Source organism: Penicillium verrucosum, assembly GCF_028828655.1.
Source record: "Penicillium verrucosum strain IBT 35672 chromosome Unknown utg000003l_segment0_segment0, whole genome shotgun sequence".
NCBI classification, from domain to species: Eukaryota; Fungi; Ascomycota; class Eurotiomycetes; order Eurotiales; family Aspergillaceae; genus Penicillium; species Penicillium verrucosum.
The window spans coordinates 2,257,663-2,282,241 of NW_026643212.1; the positions used below are offsets into that span (position 1 = coordinate 2,257,663).

At 48.3% G+C, this 24,579-nt stretch overlaps 8 protein-coding genes across 8 annotated transcripts; 5 read left to right on the forward strand and 3 right to left on the reverse strand.

Annotated features, from left to right (window-relative positions):
• Window positions 1-229: 229 nt before the first annotated feature.
• Window positions 230-3,563, forward strand: N7516_008540 (acetyl/propionyl/methylcrotonyl-CoA carboxylase subunit alpha; the record flags this gene model as incomplete). The annotated part of the gene is made up of 6 exons (XM_057221259.1): window positions 230-264; window positions 1,245-1,443; window positions 1,506-1,603; window positions 1,660-2,553; window positions 2,667-3,285; window positions 3,513-3,563. The coding sequence occupies 6 exons, from the start codon at window positions 230-232 to the stop codon at window positions 3,561-3,563; spliced, it is 1,896 nt and encodes a 631-aa protein (XP_057071531.1).
• A 449-nt stretch (window positions 3,564-4,012) lies between these two features.
• On the reverse strand, window positions 4,013-4,687 carry N7516_008541 (uncharacterized protein; the record flags this gene model as incomplete). Its single annotated transcript, XM_057221260.1, has 1 exon — window positions 4,013-4,687. The coding sequence occupies one exon, from the start codon at window positions 4,685-4,687 to the stop codon at window positions 4,013-4,015; it is 675 nt and encodes a 224-aa protein (XP_057071532.1).
• A 1,590-nt stretch (window positions 4,688-6,277) lies between these two features.
• N7516_008542 (uncharacterized protein) lies at window positions 6,278-7,604 on the forward strand (the record flags this gene model as incomplete). Its single annotated transcript, XM_057221261.1, has 4 exons — window positions 6,278-6,719; window positions 6,783-6,852; window positions 6,909-7,334; window positions 7,424-7,604. 4 exons carry the CDS (start codon window positions 6,278-6,280, stop codon window positions 7,602-7,604), a joined length of 1,119 nt encoding a protein of 372 aa, XP_057071533.1.
• Window positions 7,605-8,952: 1,348 nt separating this feature from the next.
• N7516_008543 (uncharacterized protein) lies at window positions 8,953-9,909 on the forward strand (the record flags this gene model as incomplete). Its single annotated transcript, XM_057221262.1, has 1 exon — window positions 8,953-9,909. The coding sequence occupies one exon, from the start codon at window positions 8,953-8,955 to the stop codon at window positions 9,907-9,909; it is 957 nt and encodes a 318-aa protein (XP_057071534.1).
• Window positions 9,910-11,525: 1,616 nt separating this feature from the next.
• Window positions 11,526-12,990, forward strand: N7516_008544 (GATA-like domain-containing protein; the record flags this gene model as incomplete). Its single annotated transcript, XM_057221263.1, has 2 exons — window positions 11,526-11,634; window positions 11,702-12,990. 2 exons carry the CDS (start codon window positions 11,526-11,528, stop codon window positions 12,988-12,990), a joined length of 1,398 nt encoding a protein of 465 aa, XP_057071535.1.
• A 573-nt stretch (window positions 12,991-13,563) lies between these two features.
• N7516_008545 (MARVEL domain-containing protein) lies at window positions 13,564-14,328 on the reverse strand (the record flags this gene model as incomplete). Its single annotated transcript, XM_057221264.1, has 1 exon — window positions 13,564-14,328. One exon carries the CDS (start codon window positions 14,326-14,328, stop codon window positions 13,564-13,566), a length of 765 nt encoding a protein of 254 aa, XP_057071536.1.
• A 1,085-nt stretch (window positions 14,329-15,413) lies between these two features.
• Window positions 15,414-17,268, reverse strand: N7516_008546 (uncharacterized protein; the record flags this gene model as incomplete). Its single annotated transcript, XM_057221265.1, has 3 exons — window positions 15,414-16,330; window positions 16,386-17,156; window positions 17,253-17,268. 3 exons carry the CDS (start codon window positions 17,266-17,268, stop codon window positions 15,414-15,416), a joined length of 1,704 nt encoding a protein of 567 aa, XP_057071537.1.
• A 1,924-nt stretch (window positions 17,269-19,192) lies between these two features.
• N7516_008547 (uncharacterized protein) lies at window positions 19,193-21,557 on the forward strand (the record flags this gene model as incomplete). The annotated part of the gene is made up of 4 exons (XM_057221266.1): window positions 19,193-19,773; window positions 20,003-20,479; window positions 20,539-20,798; window positions 20,851-21,557. The coding sequence occupies 4 exons, from the start codon at window positions 19,193-19,195 to the stop codon at window positions 21,555-21,557; spliced, it is 2,025 nt and encodes a 674-aa protein (XP_057071538.1).
• Window positions 21,558-24,579: the final 3,022 nt, after the last annotated feature.

The following is a 24,579-nucleotide window of genomic DNA, read 5'->3' on the forward strand; positions in this document are numbered from 1 at the left end:
GACCTAGGAGCGGGAAAGGCATAAGTGCAGCCCACCCACACATTCTTTAATAGTCGATGCAACAACTAAAGGTATAGTTACTTCGCTTGGATTGACTCACCTGGGTAGTGCGTTATAGCCTAGATAAGCCATTCCTATCAAGGAAGTTCTGTCCGGAGCATATCACCGGGATTGCATCAGTATTAGAGGATCGCATATCCACGTTTGAATACATTCCGCTTTCATTAAGATGTGTGCTGGCAATCGAGATTGTCCTCGTGAGCCGTTAGTTTTCTATCATTCCATAACCTTGCAGGATAACTAAGAGATAGATCTACAGTTCTTTGTATCTCCCGAGATATAAGCCAAATGCTTATCGTAGTCTTGTTTTCGCTTTATCTGACCAATGCCTTGGCTCGAGGGATAGGTTGTAACCTCGAGACTCACCACTGTCGCCAGTTGGATATCACAGAAGCTGATATGGGAGTTCACCAAACTATAACATAAAATCACTGTTCGTAGGACTACCAGTACCTCCCTTTTAAAAAGCGGCTCGGGGCCTGATGTGGAAATTGTCAGATAAGATAGAAGTTATATGACGTTACGTCTTGTCCAATAGATCCAGCATAGAAACCCAGGGCTCAAAGGAAACGGGTGTATCATCCTAAGCAATCAACCCCAGAATCCAAACCATCCAAGTTTCCCCATGGGGATTTCAACAATGGGTATTCTCCATGATCACTCCTTCATTTGGTAACGGTAACCAGTTACCATGTATTTTACCCACTCGGCCAGCCATGGAGGGCCTTGGCAGACATCGACTGGGCTGAAGACCTCGTGACCATACATTTCCCAAAGCGGCTGCTTATGTCATCTCATACCCTCGGCTTTCCCCGCAATCTCGCTTTGCGTCGGCTCAACAAGAGCTTCTCCAAACCCTTGAACATTTCCCATTCTCTACTTTATCCTTCGAAATACCTTGATTATGCTTACACTGTGAACCAAGTTACTCTCTGTAAAAACCTCATTACAGCTGGAAAGGCTGTTCTTCCACCGTCATGACCCTCTCATCCCTTCTCCGCATTACCCCCCCGCTTAACCCCGACCGCGGCCCGCAGAACATCGCGAGCTATATCATCGGCCACTAACACATCAAATACAACCAAATCGTTGGACTCGATTCTTATAGCCAATCGAGGAGAAATTGCTTTGTATGCTGGGCACTGAATTAAGTATAATTGATGGTGCTAACTTCGACATGCTAGACGAGTTGGACGCACTGCCGCGGAGCGTGGGATCCGCGTAACAACACTCTACACCGATCCGGATAGCCGAGCTCAACATGCCTTGAGCTCCCCCTTCGCTTTTAATTTGGGGTCGGTGTCGGCGTATCTCGATGGTGATAGGATTATTGAGATTGCAAAGAAAGAAGGGTGTCAGGCAATACACCCTGGCTACGGCTTTGTAAGTTGGCTGGTGAATATTTAGATTCCAGGCAAGATATTAACTAAGCGCTTGATACACAGTTGAGTGAGAACTCTGCATTTGCGCGAAAATGTACGGAGGCCGGGCTGGTCTTCATTGGCCCGCCGTATAAGGCTATTGAGGATATGGGTGATAAGAGGTACGTTCATTGCTGTATTTGAATGCTCAGTATGCTTACCAGATGTACCGTACTAGTCGTTCCAAAGAGATCATGACAGCTGCCGGTGTGCCATGCGTCCCAGGCTACCATGGACAAAATCAAAACCCTGCCTTCCTCGAGGAGCAGGCGGACCAGATCACATACCCAGTGCTTATCAAAGCCGTCAAAGGAGGTGGCGGAAAGGGAATGCGCATTGCCAGTTCCAAGGCGGTGTTTCAAGCTCAGCTTGAATCGGCCAAGTCAGAGGCCATGAGCTCATTTGGAGATGACAACGTGCTGGTGGAGAAGTATATTACCACACCGCGGCATATCGAAGTCCAGGTATTTGCAGACAAGCATGGTAACTCTGTTGCGCTAGGGGAGCGAGACTGCAGTATTCAACGGCGTCACCAGAAGGTTCTAGAGGAATCTCCGGCGCCTCATCTCCCTGATGCAACTAGAAAGGACCTCTGGGCAAAGGCACGGTCGGCTGCAGAGGCCGTCGGCTACGAAGGTGCCGGTACAGTGGAGTTCATTTTCGATAATGACTCGGGGGATTTCTACTTTATGGAAATGAACACCCGTCTCCAGGTCGAGCATCCCGTGACTGAAATGGTCACAGGACAGGATCTTGTCCATTGGCAGATTTTGGTGGCTGAAGGAGCCAAGCTGCCCCTTACGCAAGAAGAAGTGGAAGAGCGTATCGCCCAGAGTGGCCATGGCATCGAGGCCCGAATCTACGCTGAAAACCCAGCCCAGGGATTTATCCCTGACTCAGGACGTCTACTCCATGTGCGAACGCCGGCTACTTCAGAGGATATCCGCATTGACGCTGGCTTTGTGCAAGGGGACGAGGTCTCAGCCCACTATGATCCTATGATCGCGAAACTTATCGTGCGCGGTGCAGATCGTGAGGAGGCTCTCCGCAAGCTGGCTGCTGCTTTGGAGGAGTATGAAGTCGCAGGACCTGTGACTAACATAGAATTCCTAAAGGCCATTTGCAAGAGCCCGGACTTCATCGCTGGTGAGGTTGAAACCGGTTACATTGAGAAGCACCGTGAAGAGCTCTTCCCCCGAAGACTATTGAGGAGGAGGTGCTGGCACAGGTTGCATTGGCCTGTCTACATCGCGACGCCGTCTCAGGGGCGCGATCCTCAACCGGAGTTGCGGGATCAACGGTCGGGTTCACTCCTAGTTACCAAGAGCGACAATTGTCATTTACTGAGAGCGGCGGCCCAGGGTCTACCGATGGCTCCACGTTCAGTGTACGAGTGCAGCAGACAGCAGATGACACATTCAACGTGGAAGTCGGCGGAAGAGTCTTTGAGCAGGTGGTGAGCCGCCTGGATCCAGCGTCACACATTGTCACATCGTTCTTCGCGCACACCCGGTTAGATACAACAGTGGTTCGAGACGAGGACACTATTATTGCATTCCAGCGTGGGACCCAGTACCGGCTCACGGTGCCCCGGGCTAAGTGGATGGAGAAGGCATTGGGACTGAAGGATGTGACAAACAGCGTCCTAGCCCCGATGCCGTGTAAGGTGCTGCGGGTGGAGGTACAGGCGGGAGATGTGGTGGAGAAAGACCAGCCGTTGGTTGTTATCGAGAGCATGAAGATGGAGACGGTGATTCGCAGTCCACAACAGGGCACCATTGCACGGATCGTGCATAAAAAAGGAGTAAGTCACGCGCCTTTCCCCCTGACTTTAATGTAGAATTCCCCGGACCCGCGTGACATCTTTTGTTTCATTTGAATCTCTTGTTTTGATTTTTTTCGCCCTTGTTTATCTTTCTGTCTGGGCTGTCCTTTCTATTTTCTACCCGGAAGTTAAAGCTGGGGAGAGGGAAAAGGCCCCATGACCCTATATTGGGATTCAAGAACAACTGACTAACATATGCCTTGTAGGATCAATGCAAGAGCGGAACGCCGCTGGTGGAATTCGCCGAGTCTGAATAGAGTGGGATTTTTAGTATTAAGACGCACAGGTCTCTTACTCTCTAAACATATTACAATAAACCAAGCTGAAAATGGCGATTTTGTTGATGATTTCGGGGGCGTCAACAGCCTTTTGGCACCCCATGTATAGATAGATACCTGGGTATACACCTTGGCATTATTAATGAGGCGGTCGATCCTAGTTGTTTCGCCTCCAGCTAGGAGGTAAATGTAGACTACGATATCACCTATGGACGGGCCGGAGGGTAAATAAAATAGAGCGATCAAGTGCACTCGAAGGGCAATATGCTAGAACGCTAGACAGCTTGATCTATTATTTGATATAGTTTTGGGCTGTAGCAACTTCTGGAAAGGGCTGTCCACCTTCAAACTTTTTAATCTGCCGCCCTTCTCCAGAAATCACTCTCATTGTCAATATCGTCGTCATCGTTGTAGTAAGAATCATCGTCCTAGTAATAATCACTGTCATATTGGCAAAGATAATCACTGTCGTATTGGCAAAGATACTCGTCGTTTTCAAAACCATCCTCCTCCTCTACCACATTGAGTATCCATCCATGGCTCTTCATCTTCTTTCTCATGTCTGAGCTTGATACTTTCCCATAAACCTCGACGACGATGTCCTGGAGAGACGAAATCTCTCTGAAACGAGCATCGACCAGCGCCAAGGCATTAGCACAGATGTTAGGACTTTCAAGTGAACCGAAGTGACGTTCCATGGTATCTGTGCTCTCTGGGGCTATGATAAACTTGTTGAGATTGGTGCAGTGGCACTGGGTCTTTTCCGGTATATCAAGGCTGTCTACTTCCAGGCTGGGCTTTTCATTAAGACCACGAAGTCCGGGGAAGTCGATGCGGATACACCGAATATGAGATGCGTTGGCAAAGCCAATCTCATCAAGAAACTGAGTTATAAGTTTGGGTGTCGACCCACTGAAATCAAAGCAGTTATCACCATAAAGTAGTGACCTGGCTTCGTGTAGGATTTTCGTGTTCGTGTAGAGGATATTGGGTACTAGACTATTATCTGAACTCCAGGGATCAATAGGCTCTGTGCGTACTAGGAGATACATGTATATCTCGTTGCGGAGTTCCGCAGGAAGACCGAGGAAGCTAGCCGGCATCTCTCTGATCGCACTCCTGCAATGGTCGACAGTATGTTGTTGAGTAAATGGAGACAGGTGTTATGCTGAAAGCTAAGGGAAAGGTAAGATGATGACGCAGCTGGGTGCTTTCGACGGCACTTTTGCGGCTCGGTGTCTGCGGGAAATATTCCGAGATATCGTAGTTGCGACCCGGGTTGAGCTGAGGACACGTTCGTTGATGAGTGTCTGCGTCGCAGTGGTGATGAGTCTATGTCTATATTGGTTGCGGGTCAGCGCTGCTTACAACATAAGTGGGCAGCGGGCACGTGCCCGCAGACTAACTACCTACGTAGGTAGTTAAGTTAGTTAACTAGGTGACTACTAACTAGTTATTGTCATGTGCTGTATATCAAAGTAGGAGCTGCCCCTTATCACCGACATAATGCCTACATATATGTACCTACCTAAGTAGGTATGTCTCGAGGTGAAATGATACGTTTATTCATGACCAAGACAGATTGGCTCTAGTTCTCTTCCGAAGAAGCTAGTTGATTAGGCTCTTGAACACAGTGACATCTTTTGAACCGTGAGAAGCACGAGAAAGACAATATTTGACCAATCCCTTTTTAGGTAAGCGATTCCAGTTTTATCCAAACACGGCTTAGCGTGGTTTCGGATACGAACCGAGAAACAGTGTGTGTATATATACATATGATCTCGTGAAATAAAATCAGTGACAATAGCAACTTAATAAATAAGTCGAGGATCATGAAGGTCATCTCACTGTTTAAGAGGAGAGGTGGCCAGGTGGAGATGTTATAAAACTGGGGTTAACTGGGGTTAAATCCCCACATAAATCTAGATGGTCCACTATATTTTACCCCGGACATTCCTTTGATTTACTTTTGGAACCCTACCTTATATGAGATCTATTTATTCACCGAGTAATGTCACATATATAATACTACTCGGTGACAAAATGCAAACTGCATGACACAAAAATGACACAGGTCAATCCGAGCTCTCCATTGGCCTACGGCAAATGCGCGTTGTTCCCGAAGTGCAGAAAGTGACTGGTCCTTTTAGAAAATAATAAGTTACAATTACAAGATATGTGTAGTTCTTTCAATATAAGATCAAGCTGCAAATATTGGGAGAGAGCTTCGAATGAGAAAGAATAATTTTAGATATAGTTATAGAGTGCTATAAATCAAAGTGCTCTATGTATATAATACGAAACTAGTACCCGCCGATCTAACATCACGGTCTCGGCTTTTTATATTTTCAAGTTTGGATTAAAATCAACGAATGAAGAAACCTCAAATAATACCAAAATAGAACAAATTAAGCTCCCTCTATTCAATCCACGTCCGCTGTCCATTGGCTTGTTTTCACCGCAATTGTTGCATTCCCCAGCCCTTGAGCCCTAAAAAAAGAAAAGAAAAGAAAAAAAAGATAAGGTCCGATGACCTGCTTTCTTTGAAACTCTCAGCTTCCCCTGGATAGACCCTTCCCTCTCCCCAATACCAATTCTCTCCAATCCCATCCTCCGCACATAAATCACATATCGCATCTCTCCCAATCTCATACCCCCACAGCTCTAACGCCTTTGAAGCCGTGACCTTCAAAATGTTCAAGCCTACAGTCGCACGCAATACCATAAGGGCCCTGAACACTGCCCACCCTGCCTTTGCAGCTACTCGCCCAGCTACAGGCTTCACTCGCCATCTCTCATACACTGCCTCACTCGGAAAGAAGAAGAGCGATGACCCCGCAAAGGACCCCATCCTCTCTGCTACGACCAAGGCTCCCGAAGGTGCTTCTAGTGAGAAGGAGGGTCAATTCGCTCGTACCGATGAAAGCGTACACATCGAATATCCTCCCGACAGCGAGATGCCCACCCAGCCTGTGGCCCAGGGACGCGGCGGCATGCATTTTAAGCGTACTCTAGCTCAATTCTCCCTCGAAAAGAAAGTCAGCGTGGTGACTGGTGGTGCTCGTGGCTTGGGTCTGGTCATGGGCCAAGGCCTTGTCGCTTCTGGCTCATATTTGGCTATCATCGATCTTAACAGTATGTTTTGGCAACCACTACTAATAGCCGGGACATACAATGTATCCTAACATCTACACCCAGAGGACGAAGCCGAGTCCGCAGCTGCTTCGTTGATTGAACAGTTCCGCAAGGAGAATCCCGGTCTGGAAGAGTAAGCATCCATTGTCATACCCATTTCAGCTCGTCGCAGTCGCTAATTCCAAACAGAATGCCTAATGTCACTGCCCATTACGCAGATGTCGCCAACCCTGACTCCGTGAGCAACGCCATGGCCGAAGTCCTGGCTAAGCACGGCCAGATCGACAACCTGGTTACCTCAGCGGGCTTTACCGAGAACTTCGAGGCCATTAACTACCCCTTCGACCGTATGCAGAAGCTGTGGGGGGTCAATGTTGACGGCACATACCTCTTCGCCATCAATGTTGCCAAGCACCTGATGGAGCGCAAGGCGCCCGGTAGCATCGTCATGATCGGCTCCATGTCCGGCACCATTGTTAATGTTCCCCAGCCCCAGGCTCCGTATAACGCCGCAAAGGCAGCTGTGCGTCACCTTGCTGCTTCGCTCGCTGTGGAGTGGGCTGGCCATGATATCCGTGTTAACTGCATTAGCCCTGGCTATATGCTTACTGCTCTGTGAGTACCCCCTACATAGACAACGAGAGATATTTGAGTAAAGAAGTTTCTGGAAAGGAATTGTTGCTAATGTTGTCTTCATCATTCAGAACCCGCAAGATCCTCGACGAGAACCCCCAGCTTCGCGACCAATGGACCTCTCTCATTCCGGCTGGCAAGATGGGTACACCGGAGGATCTGATGGGCGCCGTCACTTTCCTTCTTAGCGATGCCTCTAAATACATCACTGGAGCGGATCTCCGCGTTGACGGCGGCTACACCGTGACCTAAGCATGCTATCTGGGCATAATTTAATCTCCATTTTTTATTTCCATGTTGCATGATACTAGTTTTCCTTTCGTGCATGGGAATCCGGTATAGACCGGTCATATCTGGCATGAGATACGGGATAATTTGGTCACGCATCCCGGGTTTTGCATTTTAGAGCCTACTCCGCCAATCTGTCACTCTTTTCTAAGAGTGGCTTGATTTAAAAGTCATTTGGGATTTTCTTCACTTCCAATCACAACACAGCTTGAATCATGCAGTGTTGGGGAGCGCACAATAATAGCCTTGGGATCACAAAAAGAGCTATGTCTCGATGGCTGGTCTAGACCCCTGTGTGTTGCCCAGAAAAGGAAATCTGAAACATCCACTCCCTGGCTTATCCCAACACCTCCTTGCGGAATGCAAAAGTCCAACGTATTAATAGACCTGATCTGACTCACCTGCATTCCGGGATGCGGATAACCTGGAACTGGGAATCCCGACGGAACAGATTCCGATCTCCCCGTCAATATTTTACTGGTCATTAGCTTTGTATTTTGGACATCCAAAGGAAGCTTTTTTGCTATAACATCCATAATATCATATTAGGCCAAATCAATCGTATGCCGAAAGGAGGTTGCTCTACACAGGTGCCGATCTCCATGTGCTCATTGCTGCGTCCAGTCTAAAACGATCATATCTTGTGCGACGAAGGATTTTCGACAAACAAGAGCTCCCTATCATTATAGAAATCGACGTGGCAGATCATTTGCCGTTGAACTCCACAAACAAGTCTCTCAGGTGTCCTATGTGGTTCGAAACATTGTCCCAGGTTGACTTTGTATTTGGGACCGTTGAACAGTCTATGTACCTACTCTATTCAAATTGGCGGCCCAAATGGTTGATGCGTCTATTGCAAAGGCTTGCTGTTGATCTTTTGACCAAGCGGCGCAAGAGGATGATAGTGAGCGTTAGACGAAACAACCTCGCACAATTGCACATTGACGAATCATGTACGGAGTACATAGAGCTTTGTTAGAAAGCCACTTGGAAGAGCTTTTCAAAACACAGGGTACATTGTTATCCTGCTTAATATGCCCATCTCATCAATCTGGAATACGTTTTTCCCACATCTCGGTGCTAATTTCCCGTTAAAGCCCCAAATCGACCATTTCCCGTCTTGGCTACTTCGCTCTTATATCGATCTCTTTTTATCTCCGACTTATACCACTTTCATACTCCATGCCGAACCCTCTTAACCCCTCAAGGCTGAAGAAAGTCCCTCTACAACTAATGTAAATAAAACACAACCCCCCTCTTTGTCAGTTAGAGTCCCCTTCCTCCTACTACGTTCTATATCCCCCAACCCACCATGCGCTTCAATCTCACATTGAGCCTGGCTATACTAGCCAGCGCCACATCCGCTCAATCAACAACCCAACTATTCAATTTCACCAGCTCAATCAACATCGAAAACACCGAGCTCCGCCCAAACGGCCATCTCCTCCTCACAACTTTCTACAATGCCCATCTCTACACCCTCAACCCGCAATCCCGCACTCCAAAAGCCGAGCTAGTCGCCACACTTCCTGGTGCTACAGCTCTAACCGGCATTACATCCATTAGTCATGACAAGTATGCCGTCGTAGGGGGGATACAGGGCTCATACCACTACGATAACGAAACCATCCACACCGATTTCAGCAAGAATGCCACAACCCCCACTATTCAAATCGTCGCCCACATCCCCGACGTCGAGATGCTAAATGGCATAGCTTCAATGCCGTCGCAGCTGCATATCCTCCTAATTGCAGATGCGCGGCTGGGCTCTATCTTCCGCGTCGATATGACCACCGGCATATCGAAGATCGTGTTGAAGAACGATGCTCTCTTCGCGCCTGCAAATTCGTCTATGCCAATTGGTATAAACGGACTACAGGTTGTTGGAAATAATGTCTACTTCACTAATAGTGCGCTTAATATCTTTGCCCGGGTGTCTGTTAGCGAAGATGGTCGGACCTTCGGTCGTATTCGGGTTATTGCGCGTCCGGAGCGCGAGGCGGGTGATACTGATTCCGATTGGGATGATTTTGCTATCGATGCTAGTGGTAATGCTTGTGTTGCGCAGCCGGCCTATTCCATTGTGGAGATTGCATCGGATGGAACGCAGAGTGTTGTTGGTGGTGGGGGTGATAGTTTGGCTTTTATTAGACCTACTTCGGTGCAGATCATGCCGGGTCGGAGGTTAGCTTATGTTACTACTCGTGGAGGTGATGCGCGGGGTGTTTCTTATGGTGGGCAGGTTGTTGCTCTTCGGCTTCACGAGTAGATATTGTACATATGTGCAGTGTAGACGGTATAACTAGCTACTAGAACTGTCTAGGACTTGTAAAGTTTATGTGGAAAATGGCTTATTTGCAGATTTGACCACTACATAAACTTGGAAATGTGATAATTCAGGACAACAAATTTGAATTAGAATGATGGTCTGCCGTTATTGGTAGTCTCTCTACTAACCTGCTTCACGCTTATGCAGGACGTTGCACTCTTCCCGACATCAGGTACTTATACATCTCCTTTCCCGTGTCATTTGTTGTGGAACACACAGGGTAGCTTGAAACCGATCTCATGGAGTGGTTTATGGAGTGGTTATCGTATAGTTAATCTCTCCTATAAGCTGGGCCAATGCCGGCTGGTATCTATATTATGCTCGATATCTGCACGAATCGACTCGGGAATTAAAGATTTCTACGATCACCTTTCTACTTGGGTCTTCTAGATCGTTTGCAGTGGATTTGAAGTGGAGCAAACCTGGAGAACCTCTATCAGACCCAATCACAAGCTTCCCCGGGTTTTCTCCGCATACCGCATACCTGAGAGATGCTCCCCTATTGGATGCACCGGATCAAGGGGCATGTGGCTATGAATGTCACCTCGGTAAAGCTCCTTGATTTGCTCTGAGGAGTTTTTCTTCAGGTAGTATTGGGGGTTGTGCTGTATCACATTTGGCAAGTCGGCCGCCGATAGGGCTGTCTTTGCTACATCCCTGCTTGCAAAAGGACGCGCAATTTGGAATGTAACGATGAGAGAAGGGTCTTCTTCAACCTATCCTTTTATGTTTTAGTCTCAATTGCAGTGCTTTCGTCTTATTCATAGTAAGTAGTAGTCTTTTCTTGTTCCTGTATCGTAACTATAGACTTCACCTGGACGCACTTATAGGAACGGTGAAGCCCAATCCCGGCCCGTCCCGGTTATCCGGAGAAGACGAAGTTCCAGAAAGGAGATTTAGGAAGAATAAGGGAGAAGATCTAGGTGGATCAAGGTAGAGGGGAGATTTTAAGGAAGATCTATTCGGTCCGGTTTTGAATCTAAGGGGGTGTGTTCCCCCCCACCTTGACCGCTACAGGCAAGGGCGAACCCTGGGGTACTACATTCCTCAAATTTCTTTTTGTCTCTAAACTTCTCGACATTTGATTCTTTTTGATTCTTTTGTGGAGTGCGGAGTGCATATAGCTTTTACAGTCATGATCTTCATACCTAAAAATAAAAACCAGTTGAGCATGTTCAAACGCTCTAACTGATGTGGTACATCAACTTCCAAGTTCAACGTTGAATATCTTAAGAGCTTCAAAGTATTGACTCGCCACATCAGAGTAGCGAGGTACCCGGAAGAATAACGCGAGAATATTTCGCTCTACAGAGCCCACTTGTCAAGCTCCTTTTTTCTTTCTTTTTCCTCAGCATTTTGTTTGTGCTGAATACAAAGGATGAGATGAAATCGAACCTTGACTTTACATCAGCACGACTGGTTCACGCGCCATTCAACAGTATCACTTGAGTCAGCCCCTCCTCAGTCTTGCCGTTCTCACGTCGCTCATCTCGTACTTCTCTCTACAAATTCAATATCCCGGTTTCATCTCAAGAGTACCAAAACGAACATCCAAGATGGAGCCAAAGCTCCCCCAAGGTCTTGTGGCTATGTCCAGTGTGTCGCCCAGCGAGATCTTGGAGCAGGATACATTAAGTAACGGTGTTTACAAGAACTTTTGGCAAGGTAACGTAACACCCCCTGCTCCTGGTCTCGTTGTGGAAGGGCTGGCTGACTGACGGACAACAAACAGCCTACTCAACCTCCTACCTAGCCAGCAAAGATGAGATCGAGCGTCGCCTAGAAAATCTCTTCTGGAGGATATGGGGCACTAAACGACTCTCGAGCCGCATAAATTCCCATACCCTAAATCGTCTTATTATGCGCATCAAGGCATCGGCAGTATTAGTCGGACAAAGGGTGACCGTCCCACCGTTGCCTGGGACCGGCGACAAAGAAGAAAAGGTAAACACAAGTTTGTTCCACATCGCACCATGTCAATCCCATATTGACGATTCATGCAAGCCCATCAATAAGAATCCGTCAGGCTGCGCTGCCGGAGCCTGTTCTCCTCACTCAATATTGAAAAAGCCGCAGCCTTCACAGGTTGAAACATATAAAGCAACTCGGTTGCTCCTTGATACTCCTCTCGGCACAAAAATAACGCTCGACCCTTCCAACTCACCCACCGCAAGCATGGCTGATGAACCCGCCACCAATCTAGGCAATCAGCATCACAAGACGATGGACGCCGAGCCCACCCTGATGCCAGAGAAGGTTGGCAACCAGGGTTCCAAGAAGACATCCATAGCTGGTAACTCCACTGCTATTCCAGAGAACGTGGGCCAGCAAGGTCCCAAGAAGACCTACCTTACTGCGACACGCTCTGGACGAGGCCCACGCCGCCGCCCAGTCTTCAACCGCCGCAAGTCCTCGCAAACATCCATCCCGAAAGTGGCACCTCCAATCCGCCGGTGCTCTGAGCCCACCACCAAGGCCGATGGAGCCGACACCGTCTACGAAGACAGCTATGTAGAGCTGGGTCTGTTGCAGCACCTCAGCTTCCGTGACGAGGAAGACCAAATCGCGCGCGATCTCGGACGTGAGATTGCGCCTGAGCCAAAGCCTGCCAAGCCGTCTGTTCCACTGTTCGACGATGAATTTCTTGATGAATCTTCCGCCGCCGAGGTTGCGAAAGTAGCACAGAAGACGTGCCCTGTTCCTTTTCCGCGAGCTTCTTCCCTTCGGCACCCGATGTTGAGCCCTGAGGATTTCTGCAAGATCACACCTTCATTCAATGTTAAGGAGAGCCACCTTGACATGCCTGGTGGACCGCAGCTTTCTTCTCCTGATGAGGTCGAGGGGGACTGGACGGATATCGATGCTCTCGATTCGACACTTCCTGTCCTACAACCTTTCAAGAACTTGGTCTCACACCATGAGACTGTTGACCCAAATCTCCCTGCTGCCCAACCTACTATTGTCCCCGTTGTCAAGGAGGCCTCCTTGCTGACGTCTGCTATGAAGGGAGTGAAGCTATGATCTCTCATCACTGAGAGACAGAGCCTTGGTCCGGAGGACGACAATTACTCCGGGTAAGACACATCAGATTCAGTTCTGATTTTGCCGGCTCTCAACATACTGTACATTACCATACCTCAGAGCATGCTGACCAGAGGATCCCAGATGATGCGGGTTACTTTGGAAAACAATGAGATTACATTCGCTCATTGTATCGAAATTGATGACCCGAGAATCAAATACAAGAAACGATAATGTGCATGATATCCAAGTGCCTGCTTAGGGCTTATTCTGTATATTGTATTTCAATATTCGTACAGTAACCTCCATGGACGAGGCTACATCTAAACCAAAGCCACCGGAGCTACGTATGTCTCAAAAATAAAATGCTTTGTATTGGAAAAATGCCATCCATAAAAAGAGGCAGAAAGCACTATACACCATGACTCCCGAGCCTAAGTGCGTGCCAGATACAAAAAAGGAAAAAGGAAATGCTATTCACCCCCCATTTACCATCCGATACCATCAAGGCATCTATCCATAACAGACTCCACCCAACAAGCCCACTATCAAAGCGAGCATTCCTCCCAATATCTAAATCTGTCCACCCTTCTCAGCATCAATCGCATCAGAAACAGCCGACCTGCGACTCTTCAACCAGCGCACCAAGACCCAAGAAGCAGTCATAACCCAGAACACCAAGTTAATAATATCAATCCAAACAGCATGCCGCATGCGATTAATCTTCGACGCATCACCAAGCGCAGAAGTCATATCCGTCTTCGAACTCGAACTCGAACTCGAGCCCTCCGAAGGATGAACACCAATATACATCTTCCCAAAGATCCCAAACAACGTCAACCACAAAACGGTAACAACAAACTCCCACGCAAACTGCGGCAGCAGCAGCTCAGGACCTTGTCCAGCGCCGAGTTTAGTTTTCCGCATGACAAACGGCAAGACGAGATGGACGGCCGCGGTGACGGTTGCGAAGAAGCCCGTGACGAGCGCGTACACCCATTTCGAGTGCCAGGTGTGTTTCTCCGAATGGTCGTGGTGGACGTCTCGGCCGTAGAGGCCGATGACGGTTAGACCGAAGATGAATTGGAGGAAGCGGAGACCGGTGAATAACATGAAGGTGAGCTTGGCGCTTTTGCTTTGTTCTTGCGGCGGCGACTCGAAGTGCATTGTTGTGCCTGGGGTCGCGCCCGCTGGGTAGCCGCTCATTGGGTGTTGCTCTGGTTGGTAGTTTGGCGGGTAGACGCCGGCGTTTTGGTATTTTTGGAGGTCTTTCTTGGCTTTGTGCTTTTTGGCTTGGTTGTAGCCCAGTTTGAGGAGGGGGACGGCGAGGAAGGACATTTGGTTTCTGGTGAGGTGGTGATGTGATGATAGTCGGTAGGTAGTTGGAAGTTGGATGGTGTGGATGGAAGTAAAGTTATGTAGGGACGATGGCGCACAGCGCAGAGATTATATCAAGAAGTAGAGAAATAAAATGTGAATTCGAAGAGAACAAGACGAGTGTTCGGATTGTTCCAAGATTCGGCAGACCAGATGCCAAATAAGAGGAACGAAACGATTGTCGAGATTGTATAGGTAGATATGAGGACAAAGAGAAAGTTGTTTGTCGGATTCAAAGTGTATAATAGAGATAGAAGAGAACAAAAGAAAGAAGAATGATAATAGAATGAAAGACGAGTCTGATTTCATCAATGACACAGCCAGGGTTGTTCTTTATATACCAGCCCTATTCTTGTTTCCCCGGCCATATTCGTCACAACTTCAAGACAACAAAGCCCAATGTTTCTTTTCTTCTGACATCTGTAGCCCAAGATGAAACGCATCTCCTTTGAGCGCGCGGTTGTAGGGTTTCTCCACTGTGTATCGTCGTCTTTCATCCAAAGACAATGAGTCGGGGACGAGAAGATGAAACGTGCAGATCAAAATAGAATGCCGAACATCCCCCCTGACATCAAACGCTAACACAAAGCTAGTAAGCTAGGGATTGCAGAACTCATGATCCTGGTATGGTGGAGTAGCTTCAGTTCGCGCGCGCCAACTCGGGTTTGAGATGGTTTCAAAAGTGCGGGTTGCTTGAGGTCCAATCAAATTCCCCTACTCTATTTTTGGAGTATGCAAGTATAGAGAGTGTCTAGTCTAAGAAAAGAATGAAAAGAATACATGCTACAAGAATGGACTTTGGATCATTTCACATTTGATTCAGAAGATACATATCATGGACATTACAATTACAAAGAATAACCAGGAACTTCAACGAAGTCCGATGAGTTGCTCGCCATACCAACATGCTTGAGAGGGGATTTCCTAGCATGTAACAATCCGAGAACACCCCAACACCATATCAATCCCGGAAAGAAAGAAGAAAAATAATAAACAACTGCAATGATGAAACGCCAAAGAACAGCCATGTGGATGTGGTAGGTCAACTATGCCGGTCGGCTTGCTCCAGAATCCGCAGCACCCTTAAGGCCATGAACAGACGCAGTGATCTTCGGATGATTTCCAGTGGGTAGTGGAGGCCGGAGGTCGGAAGGGGGCGCAGGGGCGGAAGGTGGGATAGGCGAACTTTCATCATCATCATATTCATGTCCTTGGTACTCATCGTCGGGGAGACCTGACCCACCGCCAGAGGAGGAGTGGTCCACTGAAGCGCGGTCGTATCCCTGCTGGTAAGGATGGTGAGAGTCATTCTTCAATGCGTTCTTGGTCGCCTTCTTGGTCTTGCGACCCTTCATCTTAGCCTTTTCCAAAAGTCGCTTCTTCTCCGCCAGTCGCTTGCGCTCTTTGCGGTCTTTCATCTCATACTGTCGGATCAGGGCTTCGGGTGGATGCCCAAAGATGCTCTCATATTCACAGAATTCACAAATCCAGATGTCCTCGAGACTCGGGGGATGGTGAAAGTTGGTGTATTGTTGTTGGATCTTGCGTTGACGTGCAGATAGTGCATATGTGCTGCTTGGAGACCGTTTCTTCTTGGGTCCCACGGGAGTTGGCTCTCCGCTTTGAGCGGGTGTTTGCGTACCGGGTGGGGCCTGGTTGCTGTTCAGGGGGCTAGTTTGTGTCACATGTGTGGAGAAACCCCTCTGTTTTTGACCTGCCGGACCGAGTGGTGAAGTGGGGGATCGATAAGGGATTGAATAATTTCGTTGCATCGCCATGCCCTTGGACGAATCAGACTCACATGTAAAAGTGAATTGGGTCTTAGTAGGAGTGGTATTTTCCTTCTCTTTCTCTTTTTCTTTCTCCAACAGGCTGACATTGCTGGGACCTTGAGGTGGAGAGGAGTGTGTTGCGGCATTGGCGATCGCGGTCGAGATAATTCCCTGGTCAGAAGTGGATTCACCTGGTGTACAAATTAGAACCAGTGTGTTGGGGGAAGGAAGAATGGAAATGCATACCAGAAGGGCCAGGGGAAGGCATCAACCCGTCCCGCCGGTTGGGCGTCCGGGCATTCAACCAACCGTGCTGAGCATTGGGCGATAACGGATTCCTGCTGTTGCTACGAACAGTAGGACGCCCCAATCGACCTCTTCCTGAACCAGATATCCCGCTCCCCAAAGGGGACGCAGGGTTCCCACTCCCATAATATGTGCCAGTGGCGTCAGTGGGGGTGGGAACCCGTACGGGGGTTGAGCTGGCCAACCCCATACTGGCGAACTCCGGAGACAAAGCTGAATGATGCCCTCCTAAGTTTCCAGGGGTAGGTATCTTTCTCTTTTTCTTGTTGTTGGTATTCTCAAACGCGTCGTAACCGTCCCCTGTTGAAGATTTTGTGTGCGGTGTGTCGTGAGGGAAACTGTGTGAAGTGCCAGACACGGGAGGTGACAGCGAAGATCTCCGGATAACACCACTCCTCCGAACAACAATCGGACCGCCTTCATCACCGCTCTCCAACTCTATTGATGTCTCAAATTCATGACTGTCAACCTCTGGTGACAACTCAGTCTCCACGGTCTGCTGCACATAAACTTTGGATTCATTCACCGCTTCTTCAGAATCCGCAGAGACGCCATAGAATATCTGGGATGCCGGCGGTGTAGGAGGATAGAATAGGGTGTCGGCAGCATCGGAAGAAAGGCGTGAACGGAGGGTCCGTCTAGGTAGAGGACGGATGAGACGATCAGGGTAGATAGTAGAGGGTGTGTCAGGAGACGAATTGAACACCCCGTCTACATGCATCGTCAGTATTCAGTCAACTAGGTGATCGTTCTCCTGAATTGGGGAATTCCTGATCATCCGGACAGGATGTCCCTGAGCAGACATACTCAATGTAGCTGTCATCATGCAAGATATCCACGCTCGCCATCAACCGCCCACAATGCTAAGAGAATGATATTCCAGCCCTTTGGCTCTGTCCTTTTATCCCCCGCCACAGTATTTCCTTTTGAGGGTACCAATAATCCAAAAGTCGGGGGGTTATGTTGAGTGTTGAATTGGGAGGCAATGTCTTCAATGTCTGTGGTCACGGTCATAAGCTTTTTACCTCTCAATAACAACCATCCAAAAGGTGTATAGGCGGTGAGGTCAACATATAACTGGGATTCAATCCAATCCCCGCGTTCCTCTGCCGTCCACAATCCCCGGAGTCATGAATATCAACCTACCACAAAATAGTGCTATTACTCAGCACTTTGTAAATTCAAGATTGATAGGATGGGATCCAAGGTTGGAAGTGAAGCAAACTTGGATCCAGATCCAGTGTCAGAGTCAAGGCAAAAGAATCAGAATAACTACTAAGAGGGGTTGAGGGATATGAAGAGAAAGAGACAAGTCACGGGAATTTGGAAAACACGCTAATCTCCTTTAAGTAATCATCTACCTAATGACTTCGGCGAAAAGTGGCATTACCTAGGCACATCATTCTGAAGAAACAATCTGCAGATCAGACATCTGAGAGTACATGTTTGGTTCATCTTCCAGATCCCATGGTATATTAGAACCATTACACTGATGGATTCTCTACTTGAGGGGCATAAAAGTCCTGTTCTCCGATCATCTCCAAACTCCGGTACCTACGAAACTCACTGCTTAAGAGATAGTTAGTGTGAGGATTGCTTGAATGCTGGTCATGAATTTGCTGATTATACTAGGAAGCATAGCCCTAACTTGCGCAACGCGCGACGAACCCCAATCGTGCGTGGTATGACCACTGAGCCCCTCCGCGAGGCTTTGCTCACAGCCTCGTTTTGCCTCTCCAACCACCAATTCACCCAGGAGCACTTCTCGGAATAATAAATACATCATCGAGATGTTCAGGAGAATAAATTCTCACTTGCAACTTGGCCAAAGTTGTCCTGCCGACGCCAAAAACGGGTTCGGCTCGGAATGAGAGGCACACTCGGTACGAAAGATAGTCCGGACATACAGAACTTGAGAATATACAGAACTTGAGAATAGGGAATCATAAGATCAGTTGGTCTTATTCTTCCTACAACATAGGAAGATCCAAAGTCGAGTCTGGCGGGTTAAGCCTCCCAAGGCCATTAGACCTATTTTTGGCAGTGCTCTCTATGTTATTTCACTGGGGATGAATCGCATCGGTCTTTCAAACAAGGACTCCGGTAGCCCTATACAGTATTGCATCTTGTGCCTTGTTCCCTGGCCAGCTCCCTTTCACTTGCAATATCCCTCATTGCTTTATCCTGGTGTGGTAGTAAAGAAAAAAAAAACAACCACCAATTAGTGGGCCGCAAACCCATTGTACATAGTAAATATTTGGCCGAAATTATAGCCCCAAAAAGTATATATAAACAGCACTAAGTTCATCCATAAGCAATAGGAAAAAAAGAAGTGAAACACGAACGGCCTGAGTGGTAAAAGATTCGCGCGTTGAGAGGCGTCGAGAGCGGGGAAACCGGCGATTGGATCTTTTGGAGTCCCGTTCCGGCGCTTTTCTCCTTCTCTTCTTCCTCCCCGCCATTACAAGGAATCATTTCTCGGACTATGTAGTCATCGGGCTCTTTATCGAGCCTTGTGACGCCTTTATACAGATCTGTGATTTCCAATTGTCCTGCTCCTTCCGACTTGACACTGCACCCTTCCCAAGAGCTCTCAATCGCGCGTAAGAGCTCCCTCGCAAACGGCTTTTCTCGAGTTACTGCTGGAACCACACCAACCAGCGGCTCGAAAATTTTTTGATTTTTCCTAATTTGGTCTTCAGAGCTCACTTTTATACTCTCCTACAATCCTCAGCCCTCCCCCCACCATGACTCCTCGTCGTTCCTCTCGGGCTCGCACCTCCCAGCCCTCTCCTGCCCTCCGACAACATACCAACTCTTCCTCCAGCTCCTCAAATTCTCATACTCGAGAGAGAAGCACTCGATCGAATCATAAAAATCCTTCTCCTCACGAATCGACTGGCAACCGCTCTCAGTCCATCGATGATGCAGATGGTGGCTCGAAAGACCTTCCACATACGCGGAAGCGCCAGCGCGCTCATGACGACGACGACGATCCACCCCGTGAAGAAGACGAGGATGACCTAGATGATGAGGAAGAGGAAGTAACTCGGTGTCTCTGCGGTCAGCAAGAATATCCGGGCTTGCCTGCTTCTCGTCGCGAGGCCCTCGGTCGCGGCACCATCAAGCTGGAGTCGGGACAAGTCCCCACTGATCCATCTGATCCTCTGTCGGATGAGGTTGGGAGCATGTTCATCCAGTGTGACTTGTGTAAAGTCTGGCAACATGGTGGTTGTGTTGGAATCATGGACGAGGCAACGAGTCCTGACGAATATTTCTGCGAGGAGTGCCGGAAGGATTTGCACAAGATCAAAGACGAACCCCATGGGTGAGTGAAACCCCGTTATTCTTGGAATTTATTAGGCCCTGCATATTCCTGCATATTCCGTCGATCTATGGCTTGGTTGTGCTTGGTGCTTTGCTTTTGCTGCTTGGAGGGGCTGTTTTCCCGAAGCAGCCTCGAGCACAATCACTCCCCCAAGCAGTTATGAAATACAAATGACTACTATTTGCTGCTATATCGAACATTCTGGAGAAGCATACTAACAATTCTACAGACAACGCTCCTCTACCTACCTTCCTGTTGCACCAGAGCCAGTTCCGCCGCCACCACCACCACCCCCTCCTCCTCCTCCTCCTCGAACCCAAACCCCAGCTCCAGCTCCAGCTCCGGTCCCGGACCCGACCCCGGCCCCGGCCCCCACGGTACCTGAGGTACCTGGCGTACCTGACGTACCTGAAGTGCCAGTAGGCCCAGTCGGTCCAATCGTGCCCGCGGTGGCCCCGTCCCCCGGTCCGTCCTCTCGTGCCTCATCGAGAGATATATCACGGCGTTCCAGAGATCCCAAATCCCGGAACAGCGAGAGTGCCGCCGCACACGCCAAGCGGCGATCAACAATGAACAGCCGGGATGCTGCTTACGACGAAGAAGAATTGATCCGACGCGCAATCGAGGAGAGCAAGGCCGAGACCAAAAGTAATGCGGATGAGACAGACACACATTTGGGCAAGCGAAGTCGAAGTGACAGTGTGACGTGCGTATTTCCAAGCTGAACGGCATTGGCTCGGATAATGTGGCTGACCAGGTACCCAGGAACAGAGAAAGAGCGAAACGCCCACGAACTACTTCGCCGTCACCTAGCGCTGTCTCGAGGCATAGCAATATACCATCTCACCCGCCTTCTGATGAAGAGGCGAAACCAAAACCCGCAGTCAATGGGACTCGCAGGCAGAGAGCTACATCTCGGGCCCAGCTGGAGAAAGAGCCTACAAACGACGCCGATGAGGGCGAGGCAGAGGCTCCTGAAGCGATGAATCGTCGGAAAGAACGATCAACCCGGCGCAAAGGAGATGGTAAGTGATACAGCCCAAGTGCACAATTGCCCTCATTCTAACACTATAACAGAATCCGAGCACGAAATCGGCTCCCCAACCAAGACTGCACCGCCAGAACCTGAACCGTCCCAAGCAAGCCCTAATACCCCTACTCCACAAGAGCCCACACCTGTTCGTCCGTCAACCCGCAAGTCCGGTCGACCTCCCGCTCGTCGCGGTCGTGTTGGACGAAACCAATATACAAAAGACCGGGACACCAATGGGAATGGAGATTCGGGGTATATGGCGAACTCCCCGCGCCGCGGCCAGTCCCACGAAATCGGTGGAGACTCCCCTCGCGTTGGCTACAGCGGTGTCAACGGAGCACACCTCAATGGTGGGGAGTCAGGACGGCCAAGCAAGCCGCGCCACATGCACCCACAGCGAACGACGATGAACGAGATGAAGCGCCGAGTAGCAGCCATCCTGGAGTTCATCTCGCGCATGCAAGTGGAGATGGCTGTTGCTGGCGAGAACTCCTCCACCCCTACAGGCAACGGCGACCGGGCCCAGGGCCTACTCTTGAAGAGCATGGTCGATCAGATCGACAGTGCCATGCCCTCCACGCGCAGCGATGGCGGCGAGTCCGGTCCCGCAACCACAGACGGCGGCTATGGCGAGTCGTCTACGACCCATGAAAAGGATTTCAAGGAGCTCAGCAGCGTCGAGATGATGGACGTGCTCACTCGCCATCTTCTCAAGTGGCAGCAGGAATATGGCAAGTTTGGAGAACGGTAGTCTCCGCCACTACCACGCAGCTTGTTTCCCTCTTCTTCTCGCGCCGTCTCATCTTTTGAGCTTATCCGCTGCTTCGCATCACGATACCCATCTTAATTTGTTTTTCTCGCCCTATCGATGTACACTAGACCTTGCTTCCTTTTTCTTTTCTTTTCTCTTCTCATTTGTCTTCGACATATCATTCCATACTGGTCCGGCGTCATGATCATCCTAGAAAATAAGGATGGTATGTACCTAGTGGCGGCTCCTCGTCTTGCTTGGTTCCAATGTTTCATTGCCTGTGTTATTTTCCTTATATGTTTTTTTGTGGTCTATCCTTTGCTGTGACAATTATGTCTTGCTGTTCGGTATGGTCATTCCTCTAAGAAGCCCTCTTCCTGGCTGGCCTTTACTTGTGCCTTTTGTTATTCTGGTGCCTGGGTTTCATTTTTGGTGTTTTGGGGGAAAAGTCAGGGCTTATATATCGCTGTTTGGCTTTTTGTAAGAAAGTCTTTCTCTTTCTAGTGGGAATAGTATCACTACTCTTTTGTCCATTACATATATTCAATATACTAGGGACAATGGATGTTCTTCGTTTAGTATAGAGTATATCAGTTATACATACTAGATACCTTGTCTATGGCAGAAGACACTGTCGGTGTTCATAGGAAGAAGAAGCGAACCAACATGTTAAAAAAGGCCAATGGCACTTCCGAGGTCTCCTTCGTGGGCATCTTGCTTGACCCTGTTGATGGGATGCACCAAATAACTTTCGAATGCATTCATGTTTTGGTACGTTGTATTTTGTATCGAGCAAAAGACCGAACCGCCGACTATATTTAGAGTCAAAAAGCAGCTTGGTTACCTTCCCACTGCGTTGCATATTACACTATAGGCTCGGAATCAGTTATCAAATATGTATTGTAAGAGTTTAGTTCGGTTCTTGTAATTGGCGAACTGGTATCGGCAATGATGGTCCGACAAGATGATTCACAGTTCACGCAATTCAAACATTCCTCGTGTATTCCAGTAACCAGGCTTTCAAGATTTCGCGAGCAGCTAGAACCCCCCGATAATAGCAGAAATCGACAGCATTGAGCGAGACATACCCCTGCTGCCGGCGAAAGTCCAAAATGCATGTAGGACAGCAAGCGCGGGGATTGCACGATCAGAAACTAAACTGCTGTCAACTGTGTAGTCGACAACTATCTTAATGGCTTTTGGATTGTGCTTTCAGGGTTTGTAACCGCAGTTGCTACAGGTGCGAGTGCCTTTGCTCGGTAGTATGTAACCATGTCCAATTATGAGACTCACTCCACTGACTAACTAGGTGCAATAGTCCAATCACGGGAAAACTATAGCGGGGTGGTTGTTTATTTTTCCCCCAAGCCAACGCAGTCCATTCTCATAGAGGGGCGAGATATAATAGGTATCGCGGAGCTATTCCAGTGAACCGGACACATCCAGCGATTCGGGGGCCACAACTCTCCATTATAACTAGTTTGGGTTAGTTATATAAGTGGATAGTTGCTCGCTTTGTTAATAACAAAAAGAAGTAACTAGTTATGTAACTAGTTATATCATTGTTGTATCGTAGAAATTATATGTAGAGCCTTCATCGCCAGACACCTAAGCCTTCCAATATCAAGATTCCATTGTCACACCGCGCAGGCTCCGAAATACTTCAAAGGCAAAAGCTTATTATACAAGCTATGCATCGAGCGCAACAACCCGGAAACTCCGTGGCTCTTGTCTCTTGGTACTGTCCATCAGATCCTATAACTTGAAAAGCAATCGACGAATATGTCGGGGACTTCTCGCACAATGATTGAATTTATACGCATTTATCATAGTGCAACGTCGGCGCCTCGTTACATTTGGTGTGTCTGTGTACCAGCAACACTCAAAGCCCTTGATATTCAGCTATTTCGAGTGCAGTTTCTCAAGGAATATAGGTTTGTCACGCAAGAAGATAGTTATATATGTATTCACGTTAGTTGTCCCAACAATATTTTGGTAGATGGCACAGCCCCGTGAACAGTAGAGACAAGAAGAAATTGGGTATACTAGTAGTGTTTCACAATAAATTGCAATGTTGTTACTCCGTACGGGAGTACTTGATGATGACTTTCAAGGCAACATCATATAAATAGGGGAGTACAGCTCGTAGCCACCAATAGTTAGAAATAATCCGATCTCAAAATAATCCCACTATAAATACAAATGTACAGCTCAATTGACCCCAGAAAGAGGTCTGCTGATCCTATACTCCATATTCCGTGGGGATCTGAGAGAACCACAATAAATACAAGAAGAAGAACAGTGGAGCCGATGTAGCCCTGAAGGACGTGGAACAATTGGAAATATAAGTATGTTGTACGGAGTACGAGACTGCTAGACTTGGTTGTCGAGAAAAGTACATACTCTGTACTCACTAGATAACTATTCTTATATGTATTACCTTTTGGGCATCTACACTAATTGAATTATACCAGCATGTACGGAGTTCAATGGAAGTCCACTTAATCTTGTGGACAATTGGTTCCCGCCCCATAGGGTTGTACCATGGTACCCGTGAACGGAGTACTCCGTGAAAAGGGGCGACACGGAAGATAATCAACATCACCACTCCATTGGACAAATGGACGAAATCTAATGATGTGACTCGATTCAAACCACGGTAATCACCTTCTTCAAATGTCTCATGGAGAAAACAAATGTACGAAAATTACTCCGTACCGTTAGGTGAAACACATTTCCCAGCCTCGTTGGCTGTAAGACGGTCTAGACATGAGCTGCATGCGCTGGGTGGCGCCTCACAGGGGTTGGGCCGGGGCTGGGGACCCAACAGAGGGTCAATAATCTCGATGAATCACTTTCCAGTGGAGAAGTGCATTTGGTCAGTACGGAGTATTGGTATTGGTATCACTGCCGCGTATGCTGTAACGTGTTCAGATGTGAATCGTGTCAGATATAGGCCAATGGCTGGCTACAAGTGCCGAATGGCAATATTAAAACAAAAGGACACTTCTTAAGCCGAGGG